The sequence below is a fragment of the Podarcis melisellensis genome, assembly GCF_964234715.1.
Source record: "Podarcis melisellensis genome assembly, chromosome: 2".
In the NCBI taxonomy this organism is placed as follows: Eukaryota; Metazoa; Chordata; class Lepidosauria; order Squamata; family Lacertidae; genus Podarcis; species Podarcis melisellensis.
Window position 1 is genome coordinate 76,048,980 of NC_138529.1, and position 20,931 is coordinate 76,069,910.

Genomic DNA, 20,931 nt, shown 5'->3' on the forward strand with positions numbered 1-20,931 from the left:
AGAACGGACCTCCAGAACGAATTAAGTTCTTAACCCTAGGTACCACTGTATTTTGGGCTGAAGGGGGGGGGTATCACTTTGTACAGTGGTACCTCTGGTTACGAATTTAATTCATTCCGGAGGTCCATTCTTAACCTGAAACTGTTCTTAACCTGAGACAACACTTTAGCTAATGGGGCCTCCTGCTGCTGCCGCGCCACGGCGGCAAGATTTCTGTTCTCATCCTAAAGCAAAGTTCTTATCCCGAGGTACTATTTCTGGGTTAGCAGAGTCTGTAACCTGAAGCGTATGTAACCCGAGGTACCACTGTACTCATTTATATTTACTTTGTATACTGTTTGTAACCCGAGGTGTTTGTAGCCCGAGGTACCACTGTACTTATTTACATTGAATGACATCCTTTTGAATGAGATTCTTTTGAAGCTCTTCACAGTTGCTTTTTGTTTTAATCACCAGGAAGAGTGAACATTAATAAAAATTAAAGTGGACCCAGGGCTGTAGAATCCTGAGGAAAAGTTGAGAGCATTGCTTGCGAGAACCTCAAACTTCATGGGGGCTTGTACAGGCAGAGCTGCTAAAGTTAGATGAGTGCTGCATGTTTTTAATCCACCCAGTGTGGATGGCATGAAACTCTTTTTCCATAAGAATAATGAACAGAATAGCCCTGCCAGGAAATAGGGCCAGCATATGGCTCTCTTGAGAGTGTTGCAAGCCAGAATGACACAAATGAGTGATACTTGAAACTTATAAAGAGCCTTTCAATCCAAAAGTGGAAACTGAAATGAAACAAGATGGAGGAGAGAAGCCTCAGTGCCTTGGCCAGATACCTTTCTGAGCACGCCATACAGTAGGCAGATATTTCTGCTTGCCATCAATCACACTGCAAAAATAATCTGCCATGCACTTCAGTATTGACATTTATGAGCACTTTTGCCGTCACTCGGGAATAGACCAAACACTTTCATATCACTGCAGATCTTCTTACTGATACCAAAACAACAGTCTTTCATATAGATGGATTAATAACAGAAAGCTTTTATAGTTGCCACATCCAAGGGTATTTTCTTCCACACACTGATTGTTTTTTATTTAAAATAGTTATTGCAGGAAAGTGAGGAGACAGTTCTACATCCACAGGTTTGGGTACTGCAGCCAAAAATGATGCCATAGCTGACTTGTGGTTGGTAACTCTCCAAGTATTTCAACACAGACCTCCTCATCCTCTTTCCCTCCTGCTCCCCTATTTCCTATTTGCACCTGGCCTGCAGTCGGTTTCACAAGCTTTATTTTTATTATTGTGGCCATAAAGCTATGTAGTACATTTATAACTACAATAAATATAAATGCAGTTTCATTTCTGCACTTGCGTATTCTCGTAATTATTAACGGTGAATCCAGCAAGTCAGTTGCCAGATTTAAATTTTTCAAATTGTTTCTGAGGCAGAGGGTGTGGTCTGTTGAGATTTGGCCTAGCCATCAGGCAACGGAGCTTTTGCTGGCTGTCTCACTCATTCCACCTGTGATGCTTCCTGTGCCTTTCACTGATCCAGTCTCCTCCTATATACTCTTTTCCCCATGGCAGCTGGGTCTGTCATAATTCCAAATGCTTAATAATTGCTCAAAAAACAACATTCTTTTGTATTCGCCCACATACATTGGGCGGAATAATTGCCTTGTCAACAAATCCCTTAGTACACCGTGCGGTGTGTGGCATAAACAAGTAGAACTGATCAGATTTTAACAAGCAGATTGAGCACAAATCTAGCACACAAGTGTACAGGCATGTGGAAATTACCACAGATGGCTTTGATTCTGTGACTGTCTTCTACATAATAAGAGTAATTTTTAAGAACACATGGTCTAAGAGAACTAGGTTCTGGATTACATACCTTGCATGCTAGATCCTATTAGTCATAGAACTGCGGAGTTGGAAGGGACCATGAGGGCCATCTAGACCAGCCCCATGCAGTGCATGAATATTTTGCCCAATATTTTGTGACTCGAACCCATGACCCTGAGATTAAGAGTCTCATGCTTTACCAGCTTCGTTTATCCAAGGATAGGGATAATGTCTGGATTCTTTATTGACCTGAAAAATTGTGGAAGTATTTTGAAAAAAAATATGTAAATCCTTTATTTTTGTGTTGAAGTAATATTCAGCTAGGAAGAGTCTCATCTCCTTATTAGCCTTGAAATTGTGAAATATCACTATGCCATATTTTCCAGCAGGAAGTATTGACATGTGTTTTGATTAAATACAGTGTTTCATTTTCATAGCTTCTTCATTCAGCTGCTAGACTGAATCATCTCACTTGTTCTCACACAGTTCCTCAACTACTTTGATATACTGGACATATATGGTAAAGCATTCTGGGTAGTATTTGGTGCACTTCTTCCGTCAGTGCAATGTCTTTTGGCTGTGTAACAGAATTTCTTTTCCCCTTCCCCCTAATTCTGTTCTGTGGGTTGCCCCAACCCTGTGGAGCAGCTTTGGGGAAGCTGCATGGTGCACAGGGAGGCAGGGTTGTATTTGAGGGAAGCAGTTCCATGTGGTCAGAGAGATAACCTTCTCTGCTATCTAATGAAAATTTCCCCCCTCTGAAGCAAGTGACCTCTTAACTTCCATAATCCCCAGCCAGCATGACCAGTGCTCAGGGACGCTGAGAGTTGCAGTGTCCAACAACATCCAGAACTGTAGTTTTCCCATCCCTGCTTTAGGAATAATTTCCAATTCACACTGGTAGGTATTTCCTTCAAAATTTCAACAGGGGAGGAATAGTTTAAATTGGTTATCAGCACCACCATTGCAGCAGATACAGTTTGAATGTTCTAAAACATGCCCATTAAAAATGCAAAGATGCATTTAACCTCAATTGTAATTTGGTCCAGATACTCAGTAATGAGGAGCCTCTGAGTCTTGAGACTGCACTCCTAGGGGGAGCTAGAAGTTCCAAAGTTGCATTTTTATGTTGCGGTTAAACTAAAAAAAATGCCCAGAAGGCAAAAATTAGCTGAGTTGTCTAAATGAATTCTTCCACTTCCAGATGCAGTAAATGTCCAAAACAAATATACTATGCTATGAACATCAACTCAGGTGTATGGATGCCTCTGAGAAAATGAACCATATCAACGTATATAAGCAAGGCATAGCTAAGGTGTCAGAGAGAGAAAGCGAAGGCAGCAGGGTGAGGGGAGATGTAGAAATGCATATGTGAAATAAAGCAGGGCGGCTTATGTGCACAATTCAGCCAATGAAGGCTGAATACTAGGCCCAGAGGGCAAGAAAGAGCTGGAAAGGTTAAAACCATGTTCAAGACTGCAGTTTGAAACTTAGGGAATAGATGTATGGCTAGATGCCAGTGTTCCCTGGCTCTGAAAGGAACACCATCCAAGGAATGGAAATTCAGTTCTCCAGGGGTAAACCCAGAAGCATAACAGGGCAAGAGTAAAACCAGAGATCTCCTGAGCATAATCATTTAAGCTTTTAAGGGATTACTTCAACATAAGGGGGGAAATAACAAACTCCAAGTTTGTCGTTATTCCTCCCTGCCCTTGCTTTTCCTTGGGTTGGAATATCTGAAACATCTTTATATCCAAGCTGTTGTTCCCTGCACTTGGCTAATACGCTAAAAATCCTCTCTGCAAGAAGAATGTGCTTCCATATGCAAGAGGGCGGAGAGAGGCGTTTTTTTTACCAGTTTCCACCCACATGCTATAGTCCAGTGTCTTGCATCACATTCTGTTCTGGAGGGTTCCTTGCCCTATGGAGCAGCTTTTCAATGGGTTTGGAGGACTATAATGTGGGAGGAACTAGTTAGCCCTCCCGCCTACAATGCAATATGGAAGTCCCTTCTGCTCACACATTGGATCTCTGCGTCCGATCTGTTAAAAATTGTGTTCCTGTGCTTTGTGCTTTCTTTATCCGCGTGTATTTTTGTTTCAGAGTGATGCTAGTGTTTTGAAAGCAGGCTTGTCTTTTGATTCTTGCATATCGATAACCAAAATCTGGCCTGAATTTTTATGTGTTCTGTGTTGTTCTTCCAACAAAATAGATTAACATCAACATCTTTGAGAGGATGATAACCGGCAGCTCTGGAGTTTGTAGATTGACTTCTGTGTAGGGCATGCTCTATATAGATACATCTGGTTAGGTTGTTAAATAACTTCTTAGAATACTGGAAGGTAGTTTTAAAAACTACCGACCTCTCTAAGATAGTAGAATTAATTTCCTTTGTGTACATTATACCATCATAACATTAAGACAATCCAGTGGGTGGGAGCCAGTTACCTTTTCTCTTCCAGCGTTTGCACCTTTGGGTTCTGCTTTATCCTCATCACCATTCCTTGAATTCAAACAACAATTAAGATGTCTCGAGGCACTGCAGTTGTGTGGAGAGGTTGCAGCTCCTGTAAGCCATCCAGCAAGGCTGAGCATTGCTATTCATCTCCACAAAACTTTTATGCATATATATTTCCTAATCCTTCTGTATATTTCAAAGTCCCTGCTTTAGCAGTGAGTGTCTTAGCATTATACCTCCTGTGGGCCTTAACTCTCTGTTCCATTCATCTGTGTTTTCCTCATGCCTAGCTCTTTCACTCAGTTTATAGAGCCAATTTTCCTTCAAGCCTTTTTTCAACACCCAATGAAGTTTTATTGATGCCTTTCCTGAGCTTTTCTGGCCTCATACTATCCTTCTTTCCACCTGATATTGCCCTCTCACACCCCCCCCCAAAAAAAATCCAGCCTGAGCTTGTTATTTATTCCTGTTTTATCCATTTCTAACTAATCAAGACAAGGGCAGTCTTATTTCTATGTTTTGAATAACATGTATCAAGCTGTTGGCGCTGCTCTGGGTGACCACAAAGGATAGGGCCTTCTCTGTGGTGGCACTGCACATTTTAAGGAATTTGCTCCCGGATCAAATCCACTTGTGCCCATCTGATTACTTTTGTAAGTCACCTTGGAGGCCCTGGGCCAGATTTAACGAACCCTGCGCGTTAGCAGAAGCCAGCACAATGGGGCTTTCCCCACCCCCAACCCCATATCTGCTCTGGAGGTTCAAGAGAAACTTCACAGCAGTGCACAGAGGGGAAACAAGGGAGATCGCTCCATCTGGCAATCAGAAACGCTTGTACTGATGGAATGATCAAATCAACTCCACCTTCTATGACCGAAGGTAGGATAAATTCTATTTTAAATTAACGTTAGGTTATAGTGGTGGTACTTGAACTGTTCACAATTTATTCAAATTTGGGGGCATTTATTTATGATGCTGAGAGCAGCTTACATTTGGTTCCCAAGCGTGTTCCCCCCCCCCCCCAGGCACCTTAGAAAGGCAGACCTGCTTAGCTTCAGCGCTGGACAGGATAACAGCAACACTTCCTTAAGTCAATACTGATTTGCCTCCCTCTGCCTTTCAAAGAAAACCTCTGATAATAGTGTCTGCTTTTATATGCAGCACAAAAACTTGTTGCTATTTCTTTGGAAATTATACTGCATTTTTCTGCCTCCCCATTCTTACCATGCACATTACCTGGAATACAATTTGACTAGGTAGCTGTGCTACAAGATGGAAACCTGGCATTAGGTTTGATTCAAGATCCTGGACTCCTTGTGTAATTAGCTGTATAATGCTGTCAGCTAAGAACAATCAACACTGGCTGCAGATTTGCAAATGAATGGTTGCAGCTGAGAGAGATTCCTCTGAGTTTCCTCCTTTAGCAATGCAAGGCCTAGCTGGATACTTCTGAAGAGATGAGCAAGCAACAGGAGGTATTTGACTGTTTGAAGACTCATACTTAAATAGGATTGAATTTCATGTATTGAAACCTAAATTTCGGGGGGGGGGGTTAAGTAAAATATCCTGTATGTAAGCTGTTCTCTGGGCTTCTTTCATTTAGAAATTAACTGAGATAATATTTGCATTGCAGCTGTATATAAATTGCACTGGTTGCAAGGGAGACTGCTGAGTTTCACAAGTGGCTGTGAATATCGTCGTTATTCATTTGCAATGTGTCTATCCTTGAAAAGCCGAGTATTGCAATATGTATTTAGGTAGTTTTAAATTAATTTTATTGTTTATTTTTGGCATAGGCAAAAGTAAATCTATATTGTACAATATAGAAGATTAAACTAGGAGGCTGTAATTAAATGTTTATTTTATTATTTTGTCCATCTTTTATTAACAGCCAGGTGTTTTGTTTTGTTTTGTTTTGGTCTGTTTTGTTTAAGTTTGTTTTGGGATTTGATTCTTGAACAACAACAAAAAGGAGTAACACCCTTCCCTCTTGTCTTTTGTTTTGCAGGTCCTTGAGCAGTATGAAAGAGAAGGCTTTAATTTCTTAGCAAAGGTTTTTAATTCTTCACATTCCTTCTTGGAAGATCTCACAGGTCTGACTCTGTTGCATCAGGAGACCCAAGCTGCTGAGGTAAGGTTCTTCAAAGTGAATCAGTTGTTATAGGAGCAGCATTTTTGAATAAAATGCACACACACACACACACACACACACACACACACACGATCACATACATATCACCTATTACTCAAAAACTCTTATGCTGGTCTGTTTGTGTCCGTACACCAACCGTGAGAACTAAGTAACAGTTGCTGTTCCACAACAAGAGTTCCTTTACAATTGTAAGGAAAATACAATGGAGGAAAGTTGTTTCTTTCATCACCTGGATGCAAGCTTCCCAGAAACATGTAGTTGGCCCAGTATTGGAAATGGGATAATGAAGCTGACAGATCCTCACTCTGGCGTTGCTTGGAATATCAAGCCAGGTAAAAAGTGAAGAAGGGAGTCAGGGCAAATATCAGCATTGAGTCCTACCTGGGTGCTAGGCCCATGGCAGCCACTTAAGAATGCCAGGTGGCAACACTGGCCTGGTGTAGTTGCCTCAGTTTTATTATTAGATGTCGCTGTTGACTTTGCTGTTGACCATTATAAACTTCAATTTTTTGGTATGATTTTATAAAGCTCTCTTCAACTGCGGATTAATGTTGAAGTCTGACATTTTTTGTAACAGGAAATTGGTTTGAAGTTATAACCAGAGAACAGTTATTAGAGTGCAATTTATCTCCTCAAAATATGGATAACCACAACTTTTTCCACTGTTGCATGACTCAAGAACTACTTTGTCTATTTAGCTTCAAAATGTGCTGTGGAAGAAGTATTATTTCCCCCGAGAAAAGAGATGGGTCAAGTATCAGCCAGTTAGTTTCTCTAGATGTGTCTGGAGGCATTGCTACTACAATCAGCCAGTGTGATGTAGTGGTTAGAGTGTTGGACTAGGGCCTGGGAGACCTAGGTTTATACCCCACTTGACCACGAAGCTCACTGGTTGACCTGGGGGTAAGAGAATGTGCCAGGAGAAACATACCCACAGGGTTGTTGTGAGGATTAAATGGGGAGGGGGGAACCATGTACCCCACCTTAGAGAAAGCTGGGTTGGAAATTTAAGAATAATTAAAATTGATAAACAGTAAAAGGACAAGGGTAGCACTCTGCTAGAAAGAGCTGTTCTCTCAGCAGAGCCAATGAAATAGCCCTGCTTCCATCTCTCTCTATTCTAGCCTAATGGAATGGCTGCTGTTAGGTGAAAAATCAGTGGAGGGACCAGCCTGGTGGAGCTGGGTCTTCCTAGCACAGCAGGGAAATGGCCCTCCAGCCTGCCTTCTTTGGGAATGGCTAGTAAAAAAGGGAGGGAAAGGAAACGACAAAGGAAATAGACGAAGAGTTATCTGAATCACAGATGTAGAATTCATTGTGTAGATTCAACATTACAGATACACCATGATCAAGCAACTTATTGTAAACTAGGCATGCCTCTAATTTACAAAGTTGCTGCCTGCTCAAATTTTTTAGCCCACTCTGCAAGGCATTCCCCTTATTCATGCTGAGCTACTCCAGCAATTAAAGTGAAAAACAATAGCCTGCCTACTTACAGAGGAGCTCCGGGTCACCATTACATATTTGCATAACTTTTGATTAGGCTGCATGCAAAAACTTGAAATGGCAGTTTAGTCATCGAGTGAAACAAGCAAGGGTTGTTGCTAACATAGCCATTCATGCAAGGACCTCTGCTCCTTCAATGGAAGCTCTCCACCTGCTCCCCCCTGCCCCCCACATCATCTTTCAGAGGATTGAGGGGACAGATTTGGAGAGCGTGTAAAGAAAGAAGAGGGAGGGGAAGTTCTGCTGTGCAAGCAGAACTTGTACAAATGGAAGGCCACAACCCCAAAAGTTTATATTAGGGGTTTAGAAATGACAAGGTATCCTAAAAATGCCAGTAAATATGTCTTACTCTCACATCTGGTTTTAATCCGGCAGGAAGTCATTACCAAAAAAAAGCTAGGGAATTTCATTGTATCTTCATCATGGCTTTATAATGCAATAGCTGTTGAGGTCAACTCCCACTTCATCTCAAGTGGCCTTGTTTGCATTGAAGGCTGTTCACTTGGGGAACTTCTTCTGCTTGCTCTCAATACTTAGCTGATGTGGCTGGTCTGTCTCCATATATACCTAGGGTTTATAGCTAGTTCAGAAAGAAAGCATATTAATAGTCTCTAGTCAGGATGCTGAGATGGGATAAGACAATCTAGATTCACATTGTGCGAATCATACCGTCTGACTTTTGAAACAGACTCTTAAAATTCTTTACATATTAAAAGTGTTGGAGGGAGTGTGTGTGTGTGTGTAATAATAAATATCATATATAAATCAGTACTCATTGATGTATAAGCCTTTTGCTTTATTCTGTCCTCCTTTCTACTTCTGCATCCCGCCATTTCTTCCTCCAAAATGACTTTATTTCCTCCGTGCTAAAACCCTCATCTTTCTTCTAAAGGTATCTTATTTAGATTATTATAGTATCCTCTTCCTTACTATTATAGTATCCTCTTCCAACCGCCTGTTCTTAGTAAACTAAGGAACAAAACAAGAAAACTTGCAAACTCTCTGAAATGAATTAATTAATTTAAACTGTTGGAAACAGTAATTGAGAGTAAGCTGCTTGGAATCTGTTTCTGGAAAAGTGATTAGAAAGTTTCTTGTATTTTCCTTCTAGTAAAACGTCTATTCTGCAAGGTGTGGTGTGTGCAGCAGAGAATGTGTTTCAGTGCCCATATAGTCTATATGTGGTATATTGCATCTCTTTGCCATTGAGTTTCATTTTGAATTTTCATTGCAGTTTCCTATAAGATAATCCTGCTAATGTAGTCACCTACCACCCTCACCTGAATTCTTTTGAAATTCGATCATGATACATTCAGTAGAGCTGCAGGTCATTTTCATCGAATTTAATAGAATTGTCGTTTCCTCAGAAGTGATAATCAGATCAGAATGTCTGTGGCAAAGGTGCCATATATAATTTTAATAGCAAGAGGGGGCAATTGCCCTCATCTCCTGCCTGTGGGCATTCCGTAGACATCTGGTTGGCCTTTGGGGGAACAGAATGCTGGGCTGGATAGGCCTTTGGTCTGATTCTTCAAGGTTGTTCTTACATCTTTCTTTATGCTTGTCTTACAATTGGTATGATAAATCTTCTGGTACCAGCCTTTGTATTTCTTATCAAATTACACGAATGCAAGTGAAATTCTGAGTTGGGGGGGGATTGGTTGTACTGAAGGACTGCACAAACAGAAGGTATGTAATGCTCTGAAATCAGCTGCACATGACATTAACTTGGTGAATTTACTTAACGACTCTGCTCTTCTAGAGTGTTTGGTTCACTTTAAAGCACCATCCTATCTCCTTGTTCCTTGTCCACTCTGTTCACATAGAATATTGTTTTCATTTTAGATGAAGCGCAAAGCTCTTGCCATCACGAATAATGATGTTTGTAGCTTCTACCCTGTTAAATGAACAATTGTGCCAGTTTCTTGACTGTGATTATTTTGCCCAAGAGATTTTTAGTCACTAGTAAGAGATGGTTCTAGACACTGGAAATAATTGGCAGTAATAGCAAAGATAGATTAGCTTACTTGATCCGTTGAAGCTTTTAACAGATCAGTTTTTGTAGCAGAGCAATTACTGAAGGATGGAAAGAAAAGACAACACCAATAGCTAATGTGTTCTGAGTCTCAGCTTTTTGTCACAGGGAAAAATGAAGGCAGATTCGTCCCCTTCCCTCAATTAAAAGTCATCATGTAATTTTGGAACTTTAGTAGCTTATTTAATCTTTAGAACATACACCGCACCCAGAGATTAAGGGTCATAACCAATTCCTAGTCATACTGACCCATTGTAATCAATCGATTAAGTCTACTCTGAGCATGACTTAATTGGATACCACTGTATAAGTAATTCCTTGCTCTGGGTTTTGAACATAAATATATTTGAGAGGTCTTTGCATCCCACACTCTGTTCCTGGTTTTCATATCTTTTCAGCTCTTCATTCAGAACTTTTAATTTGTTTTCAGTGGCAGAGGGTGTTGAAAATATTAATTGACTCACTGCCTTCTGAAATATTACAATAAATGCCGCTGGCCTTTTTGCCAAGGTAAAGCTTAGAAACACTTTCTTTCCTTCCAGTATACTTGTAATAGTTCTGAGTTGTCTCTGCCTCCAGTATTGCTTCACTTGTCAGTAAATGAAATGAAATGATCTGTTGCAGGCTATGGAATGGATTCAAAAACTCCTGTACATGAGTGGAAGACATTTTTGTGCTCAGATTTTCTTCCCAAGTTGCTGTCCTGTTGTGTACTGTTATACAGAGTCTCCCAATCATCTGAAATGCTTTTGGGGTGGGAAAGTAGCATAGGAGGAAACTGGCACCTCCTTTCCCCATGCATGGTGTCTGTCATTTTATGCTTGAAAATATTTTGTATTCAATCTGTAGTAGAGAGCTTCATATATTATACAATATTAAGAGAGAAAACTCTGAAGTGTCTTGGAAGGAATTAAATTGTTTGTAGGCTTCAACTTGGCAGAAAGGTTAGCAGCATTTATTGCAATATTTCAGAACACAGTGAATTAGTTAAGATTTTCAACAATGTCCATATCTCTCCACTTGCCCAGAGGGATCTTTGGACCCAACCCTTTGTGATCAAATTCTTACTAAAAACTTGACTAGAACTATAGTTTAGAAAGGTAAAGTATTCTAGTACTTAGGCTGAGTCACTTAGAGTACTTAGAGTCAGAGTCAAAATGCCATACATCTGTTTAGTTGTAATACCTCAAAGCCAATGTTGTATGTACTATAATACTAGTAATACTGTAACATTTTATGTAACAGAAATATTATATAACAGTGTAATAGTATAACAACTAGTACAGTGGTACCTCGGGTTACATACACTTCAGGTTATATACACTTTAGGTTACATATGCTTCAGGTTACAGACTCCACTAACCTAGAAATAGTACCTCGGGTTAAGAACTTTGCTTCAGGATGAGAACAGAAATTGTGCTCCAGCGGCGCGGCGGCAGCTGGAGGCCCCATTAGCTAAAATGGTGTTGCAGGTTAAGAACGGACCTCCGGAACAAATTAAGTACTTAACCCGAGGTACCACTGTATAACAAATACTATAACAAATGTAATAGTAATACTATAACATTGTATTACTACTACTACTACTACTACTATTCATTAAATTTATATACCACCCTTCATCTGAAGATTGCAGGGCAATTTACAGTATAAAAACACAAAATACATAATACCTAACATAACAAAAAATATATGCCCCCATTCCATTGGTGAGATTCTGGTCTACCATCTTGCTGCCTCATCATTGCATTGATCATATATGGAGCAAAGTGCATTTTTCTATTTTTGCACTTAGACCATATGTTGCATTTGTAACAGAGTGGCTAGGGAAACCCAGCCAGATGGGCAGGGTATAAATAATAAATTATTGTTATTATTGTATTGCTAATAAATCACAGAGACAACTTGCTCTAGGGCCAAAATTATTGAGAGATGCTTTTTTGTGCCCTTCCTTATTTCTGTCACTTTGGTATGTTGTTTATTCTTTTGAATAATATTTCTTCCCTCTACGACACTGTTGGTTTTGCCTGCCCCCCCCCCCATCCTCTATTGCCTCGTCAGTGTGTGATTAAAATGTTTTTGGTCCACATGTTCAGGTGTCTCTACTTTTTTAAGAGGCCTTTGTATACATGGAAAATTAGCATGTCAGTGGGGGAAAAGTGTTCTAGCTTAGACTGTCTTCTTATGTGTATTTTCAGTGCAGAGAAACCTCTAATGTGCAATCTGCGCTAAAGCAAGTAAGGAATGTTAATTGAAAATATGTGAAAAATAAATATCACATCTGCAATTTGTCAATCATTGTCATATTTTTAAAAGAACCACAACAAATCCCTACCTGCCCGTCTTTCAGCTATATCAGACATGGCCTCCTCTCTGAAATTTATGTTTGCATTTTAAAAGGTTACGTTGTTTTTGCAGTAGTAGCAATAGTTTAGTTTAGTTAATTTGGTCTAGAGACCATAAATGTCAGATACCGAGCTGGGTTATCAAGATAACCACAACATGCCTCCACAGAGATTGTGCATTTTAAAATAAATAAATTAAAAGATAACAAAAAAATAAAATCCACTATCAACAATAATTTAAATACTGACAGTTTTGATTCAGAACTCTGATGTTCCCTTTAACAATTGTATTCTAGGTTTGCTTGCTACTGGAAGTAATGTGGCTGTTTTTTTTTGGAATCTTAGGGTTGGAATCAGCCATTAAAACTGAAACATAAAATTCAGCTGAGTTCCCAAAATGTAAAGAAAGTACTGGGGAGAGAAATTGTGATATACCCTTATAAAAAGTACAGTATAGGAGAACATACACTAGCATTTTAACTGAGCCATTTTTCCAGGACAAATTCTCAAATACCAATACAGTCTCGACCTTTCATAACTGTAACAACAGCAACAAGAATAAAATATTTATATGCTGCCCATCTGATTGGGTTCCCCCAGCAACTTTTTTATTATTTTCAACGAAAAAGATCTGGTCACTTGATGACATGTGATTTGCTTTGGGTGATGCTTGAGGGTTGGTAATAATAATAATAATAATAATAATAATAATATATATATATATATATATATATATATATATATATATATATATATATATATATGCAGGTTTTGGTGTCCTCGGGTGTCTTCCCGTGTAAAAGTTGGGGTGTCTAGGCGACGTTTCGACGAGGTCTCACTCGTCATCTTCAGGCTGGTGCTTTCGGCTTCTTGTTACTGGAACAGAGCAGGATCTCAGTGTTTGAGTTCCTATAAATACTGTTGAGGGGGTGTGGTGTATAGCCTCCAATGTTCTGGGCAGAGAGGAAGTTCCCAGGCTAGTGTGCCTTTTCTTCTTTTGTTCCTTAATTACTTGAGGGATATCCTGAGTGATTTCTTGAGTGATATCCTGAGTACCACTTAGGTGGGTCATTAGGTGTGGATTAGTTGCTAAAGTCTTTGTGTCTTGACCTCTTGAACTTTGTGAAGAGTTTTTCTGAGAAGATGGCTGTACTGCACTTAGTTGTGCTCTGGCTTGGCTTCGTGTATAGGGGCGAGCTGTGGTTTTGTGGCTTGTGTCAGCCAGATCTGTGTAGGGATTGCAGGGGGGTGCAGCATCCGGAGGTGCCTCCATGGTTTGGCTACTGGATGGTGTCTGTAATTTATCTGTGGAGAGGGTCTGGGTTTGGGTCTGGTGTGGTTGATTGGTGATGGCGTTCTGTGTGCCTCTGGATCTGGTGTCAGTTTTTGTGGGGAGGGCTAATTTCCAGATGTCTGGCAAGCGGGATGTGTCGTCACGCTTGTTCATGTTGTGAGGGTGTTTCTCTATCTCGATGGCTTCCATGATTATTCTCTTGTGGTGATGTTCCATGTTAAAGAGCAATTTGGAATCTGCAAAATTAATTTCGTGTCCTGTTTCTTTCATGTGTTGGAAAAGAGAGGAAGTTTTTTCTTCTTTTTTGACGGCATTCTTGTGTTCTGCGATACGTGCATTTATTCGTCTGTTTGTTTGTCCAATGTACGTGGCTGGGCAGACTTTGCAGGGTATTTCATAGACCCCTTGGTTTTCCAACTGGATTTTATCCTTGGGGTTTCTGAGGATATTGGCTATTTTTTGGTTGGTGCAAAAGGCTGTTTTGATATTGTGTTTATGGAGGATTTTGCTAATTTTATCTGTAGTGCCCTTGATATAAGGAAGGAGGGCCATGCCATTGTTTTCTTCTGTGTCTTGGTTTTTGGGGGGTGTTTCTTTTTGGATTAGCTTCGTAACCCTGTTTTGCTGGTATCCATTGGCAATTAACACATTTGAGAGATTCTGTAACTCAGTTGTCAAGTGGTCTTTGTCAGCCAGGCGTTTGGTTCTGGAGATGAGAGTCTTGGCTACGGAGTTTATTTGTGCAGGGTGGTGGTGTGATTGTGCATGTAAGTAGCGGTTGGTGTGTGTTTTTTTCCGGTAGATAGTGTGTCCTAGGGAGCCATCCGGTTTTTTGTAGATTAGGACGTCAAGGAAGGGAAGTTGGTTGTTGGCTTCTATTTCCATAGTGAATTGTATTTTGGGGTGTAGGCTGTTGAGATGTGTGAGGAAGCTATCCAGTTTTTCCTTCCCGTGTGGCCAAATTACAAAGGTGTCGTCAACATATCTGAGCCAAAGTTTGGGTTTGTGTTCTGACTTGTCTAAAGCATTGGTTTCAAAGTGTTCCATGTACAGGTTTGCGATGACCGGTGAGAGGGGTGATCCCATAGGTGCTCCTTCTATCTGTTTGTATCTTTGTCCATTGTGGATGAAGTACGTGTTGGTTAGGCAGTGGTTGGTCAGGTCCAAGATGTATTCGGGGGGATTGTATTTGTTTTGAATGGCTGTCAAGGCTTCATTAATGGGCACTTGTGTGAAGAGAGATACAACATCGAAGCTCACAAGTAGGTCATTAGGATGTAGGTTTTGCTTCTTTATTGTTTCTATGAACTGGAAGGAGTTTGGAACGTGTGAAGAGATGGATTCTGCATAGGGCTGAAGTTGCTTGGCGAGAAATTTAGCGAGATTTTGTAGAGGTGAGCCTATGGAGCTGACTATTGGTCTGAGTGGTGTTCCTTCTTTGTGTATCTTGGGGAGGCCGTAGAGTTTGGGGCATCTGGATGATTTTTCTCTGGGGATGATTCTTAGCTGGATTTCTTCACTGATAGGAGAGGCTTTTATTTTGGATTTGGTGGTTTTTTCCAGATAGGTGGTGGGATCTGTTTTTATAGGTTGGTAGGTAGGATCTTGGAGTAGATTTGATAGTTTTGCTTGGTAGTCCGATGTGTTCATCACAACAGTGGCATTACCTTTGTCTGCTGGGAGGATGATTATGTTGTTGTCTTTCCTCAGGTTGGTGAGTGCTTTCTGTTCTTCTTTGTGTAAATTGCTTCTGGGTGGTTTGCTGGAGCAGAGGATGTTGGTGACTTCAAGTCTGATTTTATTGGCTTCATCTGGGTTGATTTTGGTTAGGCTAGCTTCGACTCCGCATATGATGTTTTCCGTGGGGATGCGTCTCGGGGCGAATACCCTGCAAAGTCTGCCCAGCCACGTACATTGGACAAACAAACAGACGAATAAATGCACGTATCGCAGAACACAAGAATGCCGTCAAAAAAGAAGAAAAAACTTCCTCTCTTTTCCAACACATGAAAGAAACAGGACACGAAATTAATTTTGCAGATTCCAAATTGCTCTTTAACATGGAACATCACCACAAGAGAATAATCATGGAAGCCATCGAGATAGAGAAACACCCTCACAACATGAACAAGCGTGACGACACATCCCGCTTGCCAGACATCTGGAAATTAGCCCTCCCCACAAAAACTGACACCAGATCCAGAGGCACACAGAACGCCATCACCAATCAACCACACCAGACCCAAACCCAGACCCTCTCCACAGATAAATTACAGACACCATCCAGTAGCCAAACCATGGAGGCACCTCCGGATGCTGCACCCCCCTGCAATCCCTACACAGATCTGGCTGACACAAGCCACAAAACCACAGCTCGCCCCTATACACGAAGCCAAGCCAGAGCACAACTAAGTGCAGTACAGCCATCTTCTCAGAAAAACTCTTCACAAAGTTCAAGAGGTCAAGACACAAAGACTTTAGCAACTAATCCACACCTAATGACCCACCTAAGTGGTACTCAGGATATCACTCAAGAAATCACTCAGGATATCCCTCAAGTAATTAAGGAACAAAAGAAGAAAAGGCACACTAGCCTGGGAACTTCCTCTCTGCCCAGAACATTGGAGGCTATACACCACACCCCCTCAACAGTATTTATAGGAACTCAAACACTGAGATCCTGCTCTGTTCCAGTAACAAGAAGCCGAAAGCACCAGCCTGAAGATGACGAGTGAGACCTCGTCGAAACGTCGCCTAGACACCCCAACTTTTACACGGGAAGACACCCGAGGACACCAAAACCTGCATTCCTGTACCCGTGAAAATCTACGAAAGCATATATATATATATATATATATATATATGTAGTAGGCTTTAAAAATTAAACATGTTAAGAGAAGGAATCATAGGAAATCTGCATTTAAAAATGCCCTTGAAGAATTCAGGCTCTTCATACTAGCAAAGTTCTGAGTTTTCATGCACCTTTCAGAACACAAAACTATTACGTCTATGGACAGCTCACCTCATATATATTGTGTAATTATTATACCTGCTATATGTTGCGAGCAGTTGCCAGTTGTGGCATACTGCTTTCCAGTCTTGCATATAAAAAGTGAAGGAGTAATAAATGGCGATTTTAAAGAGCTGTAAATTCCTTCCAATTTTGTTCCTTTGTTGTGAAGCACCCTACAGGGATATGGTTTTAACCTCTTTCTGTGTCTTGGCTCTATGAAAGTGGATTGCAGTTATGAAAAAGTGACTAATCTGTATGCCAGGGCCTGCCCACATTTCTAAACCCCAGAGCTGCGTACCCAAATCCCGGTTCAACAGTTTCAAAATGTGTAGCCCCTTAGCCTGCCATTCTTTCCTTCTGGACAGACCTCTACATAATGCCCCCCTACTACACTTTACTCTGCAACAGAAGCCAGACTTTTGCCTCGCTGAGCCCAGTATCTTGTCTCTTGGGGCTCACATTTTGCACTGTTGATTCTTTCCTCTGGAAAATCTCTGTTTGAAATGGAGGCAGCCAGTAGTTTTTATGAAAGCTGAAATAATCTAGAGGGAGGCATCCGTTCTCATGGGGCACATTCTCTTTTTGTCCCACTATCACCTCTCTCCAGATAAGAGTTTCAGGTTTTTGAATCTATTTTGAAACCAGCAAAACAGAGATGTGAACAGACCACGAGTACTGATCCAAACCACCTTCAACTCTCCAACCATACTTTCCTATCCTACAAAGCGCTTGTTTAATGCTGTTTCTATTTACTTTGTTGACCAGCTCAACCCACTCATGGTTTTAAAAGCAGAGTGACTCAATCATAGCCTTGCCAGGCTGGGCTACATACTTTGAGTGCTGTCATTTTGAGACATGGGTATCCGTATTTATCTCGTTCTTAAGTTTTACCCGTATACTAAATATTTGTACCAATCACTGCCACCTCTTATTGACTCTGAATAAAGACTGTTTTAATCTCTTATTATCTTACATTTTCTTGACTCTGCAATCAATTCAGAAAACACACTAAACAATTCCTTATCAAGCAAGGTACAAAAGTTTCCTATTGTTCTCCTATTGTACTTGAAACAAAGATAATTCTGAGGCTTTGGCTTTAATTTTTATACACAAGAAGCCTGTAAGTCCAAAGAATGCTAGCTTCATATGGTGTGTAGTTCAAAAGTTATTTTAAAACCCCTGCAGGCATTATGTATGTTGTGGGTTCATTCCCAGGAAATTAGCCCTTCTGGAATAAACAAACAATGGATATGGAGAATCTAAAACCCTTTGTACAGTCTCAAACCACCATGCAGTGCTGTTAATTGTATTTCCTCCCTTCCTCCTAGGTCACTTGTATCCTAGACATATAACCCCACGTCTAAGATATAAAACAGCTAACTAATCACAAGGGGGTAATTGGTCAGAAAAAAATTCTCTTGCAAGCGTAATGAAACATAAGCTTTAACAATCACATTTCGGATAATGTAACTATGGCTTGTGATGGTAGAACTGAATTGGAAAATTATAGAGATGATGCTGCAAGAAGCATGAAGCAATAGCGTTCTTATCCCTTCACGTTTTATAACGGTAAAAATAAAACGTCTTTTAAAGATGGAATGTAGTTTTACCGGGAGTATTTTATTATGTTGCAGGAAACAGTACCTGTTTCTTACATTATGATTCTATGCAAGCTTCCACGTACATTGAAAAGAGTAATAAAGTACTATAAAATTATAAAAGCTGATCAATAATGGGTGGTTTCTAGCTTTTGCAAATGGTTTGAGTGCCTGTTTGAACTGAACTTATACACTGCCAGCTCCATGTTCTACTGTCCTGGCCCACCCCACCTAAGGCAGACACACGTCTGAGAGTCATGTCTTTATCGACAAAAGAAGCACTTACAGCAAATCCCAAGGTGCTTCAGATGCTCATGAACACACACTTCTAGCCACTGGGCAGCTGTCCCTCAGATCTGCACCCTGCGGAGCAGTTGCAGCAACAATGAGCCCTTGCCCTCTGCCAACTTATATGTCCTCATGGGACAGGTTGTTGCTGTTCTTCCCTCTTCAAGCCCCTCCTGGTTCTAGGAGACAGCAGGGCAGAGGAAGGTGGGGAGTCTAGTGACCCATCTGTTGCCAGAACAGCCCCTTCTTCTTCCGCCCCATCCTGTGCACCATCCTCTTTCTCGGACTGCCCTGGCTCTTCTCCTTGCCTCTGCCCCACACTCTTCAGAGCCCTGCCAGTCCCTGACAGGCACCTTACAAAAGTACATGAGCTCATCGAGCCAGTGTCAGCTTGTCTATAAGAATCAACATGACGGAGCCCAGCTTCATACTCCCCTCCCCCCAACTTCTCACTCTCATGGGAGACAACTGCTAACTGCAGGGTACTTTTCTGTTCCTGTTTTAAAGAAGACAGAGAGAGACTCATTCTAGAATAAAATGTGAACCACTATATGCATGTGCCTAGTGGTTCCTGGCATTCAAGCATATGCCCAGTATTTTCAGGACTAGTCTTACTCTTGTTGGCATAGCCTGACACGGCTTGAAGAATCCCTACTTCCTTGGTCATCTACTTGTTTGCCTGAAAAATTGTGTCGAAGGCGCATTCGCCAAAAGGAGTCATTCGGTCTGGATAGCGTTGGGCATGCAGACGTTGCATGAAATGGAGAGCGTTCTTATTGTTGGTCTCTAAAGATAGGCTGCTGGTGGAGAAGGGAGGCAGGCTTGGTGTTAGTATACACTAGAGAAAAAGGCAGGTGAACTTGTGTGCCCTGCGTAAGTTGTGAGTACTGAGATGACTAGACAGGTGCTGTAGTCTAAAAGCTTTTGGAAGCATTAGCCATTGGGGATCAGAAATGTGGGACGAAGGAGAATACAGGTGTACCTTGGAAGTTGAACGGAATCTGTTCCAGAGGTCTGTTCGATTTCCAAAACATTCAAAAACCAAAGCACAGCTTCTGATTGGCTGCAGGAAGCTGTGGAAGCCCCATCAGATGTTCGGCTTCCCAAAAAATAGTTCGCAAACCGGAACAGTCACTTCCGGGTTTGTGGCGTTCCGGGTTTGTGGCGTATGGCTGTATAGTTCTCTAGTTGCTGTAAAATGTTCTGAAAAACTTAGATTACTTTCTTTATGCTTTTCTGGTCATAATAATATTTGCATTAACCATATTGTGGCTCATACATTTTTAACTGTTTGAAGTGTCTTGGGGATCTCTGATTTTAAAGCTATGTAAATTAGATACTTTTATTTGCCTGCAAGCAAAATTTATAAATCATCTGCATAGTTTTGTGTTTCAGAATATCCACCAATTTTTAGCCTTTGGGATAGACTGCAGCTATTGCTTAGGTAGCAAGGTAGTTTAAATTTTATTCTTCTTTAAAGTTTTATTAGGTCTTATACACGCACTATTACAGCTGGGCTTTTAAAATTCCTTTCGGATTGGTTGCCAAATAGATAGTTTACTTAAAATATTTTTCCTGATGAAGAGTTTGAGCTTTTCCATGCAAATTGTATTCTACTTCTTTCAGTATGTTCCAGGGCAATGAAGAAGAAATAGGCTGTTTGAGACCCTTTCTGCCATTCTTAGCGTTCAAAACTCCCATTGTTCTAGGCACGTTTTGCGACAGGGAATTTCATTAATGCAAACAGTTTTTGAGCTCCAGGAGCAGCACTGCGCCTAAGATTTCAGATTAAAATTGCCACTGCTTGAATGAAAGGAGGACCTTTTTCTGCCTTTCCCGCTTCTAGCCACTCTCTGAGGACTGCAGAAGGGACCCTCATAAGAATATTAGGGGGGCAGGCAGGGGAAGCATGGCTTTGTTTTTTGCAGTCTTCAGATGAGGCCTAGACCATGTGAAAAATGAATATAAGATTTTAGCTGCAGTTCATTCATTTTCTGCTTTTGTATTATAAAAAAGCGTGCCTAGACATTCCATTGCAGTGCCCATAACCTAGGTTTAATGTGCCATTTAGCTCCTAGCTTTCATATCTCAGTTTCTAACACTGGTCATTCTCATGTGATGAATAAGACAAAACTACATGCAGATAAACCTTTTGCTATATTTAAAAACATAAATAGTAGCATGCTGTGTCCACATACAGACAATCACTTGCCTGGTATATAGGCCCCTGTAGGTCTTTGGAGTTGGAAGAGAAAAATTTGGTTGCAGTTGTACAAATTACTTCCAGATGTAGATTTCAATAAACACATAGTGTTGTTGCTTTACCCGAAGGTGCTATAAATTTCTTGAGACAAGTCTGCATCTAGTAAACTGTTGAGTATTTGAATACTAATGAAGTCACT

At 40.8% G+C, this 20,931-nt stretch overlaps 1 protein-coding gene and 1 long non-coding RNA gene across 2 annotated transcripts in view; one reads left to right on the forward strand and one right to left on the reverse strand.

Annotated features, from left to right (window-relative positions):
- ATG7 (autophagy related 7) overlaps window positions 1-20,931 on the forward strand; it is a 104,870-nt gene that overhangs the window by 40,516 nt on the left and 43,423 nt on the right. The window contains exon 17 of the mRNA XM_081901201.1: window positions 6,307-6,429. Coding sequence (XP_081757327.1) covers window positions 6,307-6,429 — 123 coding nt within the window. The remainder of the gene's footprint in view (window positions 1-6,306; window positions 6,430-20,931) is intronic.
- The window catches only part of LOC309364305, a 52,767-nt gene continuing 39,753 nt past the window's right edge, over window positions 7,918-20,931 (reverse strand). Inside the window, exon 4 of the long non-coding RNA XR_014165809.1 lies at window positions 7,918-8,536. This is a non-coding gene — a long non-coding RNA (uncharacterized lncRNA). The remainder of the gene's footprint in view (window positions 8,537-20,931) is intronic.